This window comes from Cetorhinus maximus, unplaced genomic scaffold (genome assembly GCF_964194155.1).
Source record: "Cetorhinus maximus unplaced genomic scaffold, sCetMax3.hap1.1 HAP1_SCAFFOLD_4198, whole genome shotgun sequence".
In the NCBI taxonomy this organism is placed as follows: Eukaryota; Metazoa; Chordata; class Chondrichthyes; order Lamniformes; family Cetorhinidae; genus Cetorhinus; species Cetorhinus maximus.
Genome location: NW_027600102.1, coordinates 6,044 through 11,438, shown reverse-complemented (window position 1 = coordinate 11,438; position 5,395 = coordinate 6,044). Strand labels below are relative to the sequence as shown.

Below are 5,395 nucleotides of genomic sequence, written 5' to 3'. Positions count from 1 at the left end.
CCCCTGTTAAAGAGGGAGTCTCTCCGTCGGGGACCCCTGTTAAAGAGGGAGTCTCTCCGTCGGGGACCCCTGTTAAAGAGGGAGTCTCTCCGTCAGGGACCCCTGTTAAAGAGGGAGTCTCTCCATTAGGGCAACCAGGGTGTGCATGAATCCTGATTGTGCTAAGAAGCTACCCTAACAACCAACTGAAAATGATCAAGTCCAGTCTGTGACTGATTTATTCGTCCTCGGAGCCCCAACCTCTTGCAAGCAAGAGGCTTCTGTTCAAGCTTTGGACCTTTGTTTGGAATTTCCCTGGAACTTGGAGAGCCGATTGTTCCAGTTTGCTCTCTCTTCCTCTCCGGCAGTGTAAATCGTTGTGAGAGTTTGAAACCTAGCAGCCTTGCTTTAGTCCCGATGTGTGAGAGGCAGGGAGATCAGGCGCGTGGCCCTGCCCTACAACAAATAACGATGAAACCTTTCTTCCCCTCACTGCACCCCCACCCACCCCACTCCCCACCCCCACCAACAGTGTGCGAAGATGGCCGGGAGGATCCCGAAGACGACCAGGTCTTCACCCAGGATTCGGCGCCCCACGCCGCCATCGTCCAATCGGATTCGGCCTACGCCGACCGGACGTCGGACAGCAGCGGGAGCTTCTCTCCCCCTGGCCCAGCCACGCCGGTAGGTGACAAAACACCGGGAAGGAACGCGGAGCGCGCTCGGTGGGGAACGGGGCCAATGTTTTTTGAGGGCTGCGACAGGAGCGGGTGTTGGGAGTTGCGGCGGGGGGGTGGGGGTGGGGCGGGGGTGGGGGGGGGGTTGGGGGGAGTGGGGGGGCGCGCAGTAGTTGGATGGAGAAATGAAAGTGTCCCCTTTCGTGTCTGGTCACCCGGCCCCTCGGTGGAAACCTCCCTCCCTCCCTCCCTCCCTCCCGAGACTCCTTAACTGTCTCCCCTGGATGCCCTTGGCTGGCTGTGGATTCAGCAGAGCTATTCGACTGTGGAAGGCCTCCCCCTGACGCACTCCTCTATCCAGGCGCTCGGACTGACTTCCAAAGAGGTGGTCAGGTTCAGTCTTCCGGCATTCACAGGCACACACAAACACACTCACGCACACACACACATACACACACTCACTCACACATACACACACACACACAAAAAATACATACACACTCACACAAACATGCACTCACAGACAAACTCACACACAGACAAACACACACAGAGACACACACACAGACACACACACACACACAGACACACACACACAGACACACACACACATGCACACAAACACACTCATGCACACAAACACACTCATGCACATAAACAAACACACACAGACACACACACACATGCACATAAACACACAAACACACACGTACACAGACACACACACAGATGCACACAAACATACACACACACACTCATACACACACACACACATGCACACAAACACACACACACACACACTCATACACACACACAGACACACTCACAGACACACACACACATACACACAAACACACACACAGACACACTCACAGACATACACACACACATGCACACAAACACACACACACTCATACACACGTGCAGACACACACACACACACACACATGCACACAATCACAAAAACACAGACACACACACACACATGCACAAACTGACACACACACACTCAAACACCCACACACACGCGTATGCAAACACACAAGCACACTCACACACACACACACTTACAAAAAACACACACACTCACACTGACAAAAACACACAAACACAAGGACACGCTGTAATGTTTGTCGAACTTTAAACGTGCAGAACCACATCTTGAGCTGCTCTCTCCGTGCCTGGATTAAAACACTCCCCCATAGTAAAGCCGCTTGAAGTGGCCTCGCTTTCCCCCATTTAAAGAGCAGATTGTCTGTGGCGAATGTTTCCAACCAGCTCTCTGTGTTTCCTACCGGAGCAGGAGGAGGAGCCCGGGAGACAGCTGCAGAAGAGGAGGATGGTGCTGAGCAAACTGCTGGAGAATGAGAGGGTCTATATCTCAGAGCTGGAGAGCCTACTGGTGGTAAGCAGCACAACACTGTCCCCCATCTAACACTCCCAGGACAGGTACAGCACGAGGTTAGATACAGAGTAAAGCTCCCTCTCCACCATCCCCATCAAACACTCCCAGGACAGGTACAGCACGGGGTTAGATACAGAGTAAAGCTCCCTCTACACTGTCCCCATCAAACACTCCCAGGACAGGTACAGCACGGGGTTAGATACAGAGTAAATCTCCCTCTACACTGTCCCCATCAAACACTCCCAGGACAGGTACAGCACGGGGTTAGATACAGAGTAAAGCTCCCTCTACACCGTCCCCATCAAACACTCCCAGGACAGGTACAGCACGAGGTTAGATACAGAGTAAAGCTCCCTCTACACCATCCCCATCAAACACTCCCAGGACAGGTACAGCACGGGGTTAGATACAGAGTAAAGCTCCCTCTACACCATCCCCATCAAACACTCCCAGGACAGGTACAGCACGGAGTTAGATACAGAGTAAGGCAGCGAAAGCGAGTGTGATAGGGAAACTGAAAAGATTCACAAGAATGGTTCCAGGAATGAGGAACTTCAGTTCCGTGGGTAGATTGGAGAAGTTGGGACTGTTCTTCTCGGAGAAGAGAGGATCGAGAGGAGATTTGATCGAGGTGTTCGAAATCAAGAGGGGTCTGGGACAGAGTGGATCAGGAAAAACTGTTCCCATTGGGGAAAGGATGGAGAAGCAGAGGGACACGGGTTGAAGGCGATGGGTAAAAGGAGCGACGGAGACACGAGGAGAAACTTTTTCATGCAGCGAGGGGTTAGGATCTGGAACGCACTGAGAGTGTGGGGGAGGGAGGGTCAATCGAGGGGTTAGGATCTGGAACTCGCTGCCTGAGAGTGTGGGGGAGGGAGGGTCAATCGAGGGGTTAGGGTCCGGAACGCGCTGCCTGAGAGTGTGGGGGAGGGAGGGTCAATCGAGGGGTTAGGGTCCGGAACGCGCTGCCTGAGAGTGTGGGGGAGGGAGGGTCAATCGAGGGGGTTAGGGTCTGGAACGCGCTGCCTGAGAGTGTGGGGGAGGGAGGGTCAATCGAGGGGGTTAGGGTCTGGAACGCGCTGCCTGAGAGTGTGGGGGAGGGAGGGTCAATCGAGGGGGTTAGGGTCTGGAACGCGCTGCTGGGGAGAAGGTAAGGGATGGGGTGTGGGGGGTTGGGGGTGGGGCGCGAGGTGAATTGTCCTGTCAGGGGGCTAGCACCGGAGGAGGGGGCCGAATTCTCCACCTCATCCATCTCGTTCCCTCTCTCCGCAGCCCCTGCGACCACTGAAGGCTGCAGCCTACACGTCCCAGCCCGTGTTGACCAGCCAGGAGATCCAGACCATATTCTTCAAGGTCCCCGAGCTCTGCGACATCCACAAGGATTTCTACTCCCGGCTAAAGGAGCGTATCCAGGGCGAGGACGATCCCAGGCCGGTGGCTGACCTGTTCCAGCAGCTGGTAAGGGGCAGCCGGGCGGGGAGAGGGGGGCAATCTCACCGTCACTAGGCCAGAACTGAAGCCTGGGGCTTTCCTGTCGGAGGGTCAGTGCTGAGGGAGCGCCGCACTGTCGGAGGGTCAGTGCTGAGGGAGAGCCGCACTGTCGGAGGGTCAGTACTGAGGGAGAGCCGCACTGTCGGAGGGTCAGTGCTGAGGGAGAGCCGCACTGTCGGAGGGTCAGTGCTGAGGGAGCGCCGCACTGTCGGAGAGTCAGTACTGAGGGAGAGCCGCACTGTCGGAGGGTCAGTACTGAGGGAGTGCCGCACTGTCGGAGGGTCAGTACTGAGGGAGCGCAGCACTGTCGGAGGGTCAGTGCTGAGGGAGTGCAGTACTGTCGGAGGGTCAGTACTGAGGGAGCGCCGCACTGTTGGAGGGTCAGTATTTGGCCTCTGTATCAAAATGACAAATGAGGATATCAGATCATCAACCCGATTCCGTTTGTGGGATCTTGCTGTGTGCACTGGGAACAAATCAACCATGTTACCTTCCTTACAACATTCCTACCGGTTCTGAGATGTTGTTCATCGTCTGTGAAGTGTTGGCGCCTGATCAGGGACTGAGATTCACTCTGGAAGTGTAATCCTTTCACCATTATCATTGCCCTGTAAGGTGAACTGGTTTAACCTGCTGCTTCATGACAGTTTAGTTATGATACCTCAGGGAGGGCCATTGAAGTTGTGCTTCACAGCAACCTGACCAGAGTCTTAGCAGTGCTCCAGATGTTAGTGCATGAGACTTTGCACAGGAAATTCGCCAGAGCCACACAGGGCTGATGTGTCAGTGCCGAAAGTGGTAGTGTCAGACAGTCGGAGGTGTGATTGTTAAAGGTGACAGAGACGGAAGTGAGAGAGTCGGAGGTAGGAGAGTCGGAGATGAGATTGTTAAAGGTGAGGGAGTCGGAGGCTGGAGAGGCGGAGGTGAGAGAGTCGGACTGAGAATGATAAAGGTGACAGAGACGCCAGTGCGAGAGACGGGGGCAGGAGAGTCGGAGGTGAGAGAGTCGGATTGAGAATGATAAAGGTGACAGAGAGGCAAGTGCGAGAGACGGGGGTAGGAGAGTCAGAGGTGAGAGAGTCGGAGGTGAGAGAGTCGGTGATGACAATGAGAGAGCAGACAGCCTTAGCGGAGACGCCGTTAGTGGAGACGCCGTTAGAGGAGACGCTGTTAGTGGAGACGCCGTTAGTGGAGACGCTGTTAGTGGAGACGCCGTTAGAGGAGACGCCGTTAGTGGAGACGCGGTTAGTGGAGACGCCGTTAGAGGAGACGCTGTTAGTGGAGACGCCGTTAGTGGAGACGCTGTTAGTGGAGACGCCGTTAGAGGAGACGCCGTTAGTGGAGACGCTGTTAGTGGAGACGCCGTTAGAGGAGACGCTGTTAGAGGAGACGCTGTTAGTGGAGACGCTGTTAGAGGAGACGCTGTTAGTGGAGACGCCGTTAGTGGAGACGCCGTTAGAGGAGACGCCGTTAGAGGAGACGCTGTTAGTGGAGACGCTGTTAGAGGAGACGCCGTTAGAGGAGACGCCGTTAGAGGAGACGCTGTTAGAGGAGACGCTGTTAGTGGAGACGCTGTTAGAGGAGACGCCGTTAGTGGAGACGCTGTTAGAGGAGACGCCGTTAGAGGAGACGCCGTTAGTGGAGACGCCGTTAGAGGAGACGCTGTTAGAGGAGACGCTGTTAGTGGAGACGCCGTTAGAGGAGACGCGGTTAGTGGAGACGCCGTTAGTGGAGACGCCGTTAGAGGAGACGCTGTTAGAGGAGACGCTGTTAGAGGAGACGCCGTTAGTGGAGACGCCGTTAGAGGAGACGCTGTTAGAGGAGACGCCGTTAGTGGAGACGC

General features: G+C 55.2%; 1 protein-coding gene across 1 annotated transcript; it reads left to right on the top strand.

Moving 5' to 3' along the window:
* Window positions 1-450: 450 nt before the first annotated feature.
* On the top strand, window positions 451-3,519 carry LOC144678403 (active breakpoint cluster region-related protein-like; the record flags this gene model as incomplete). Its single annotated transcript, XM_078538195.1, has 3 exons — window positions 451-663; window positions 1,957-2,061; window positions 3,334-3,519. Coding segments are annotated over exons 1-3 (504 nt in total), but the record flags the coding sequence as incomplete, so codon positions are not given.
* Between the last annotated feature and the right edge of the window lie 1,876 nt (window positions 3,520-5,395).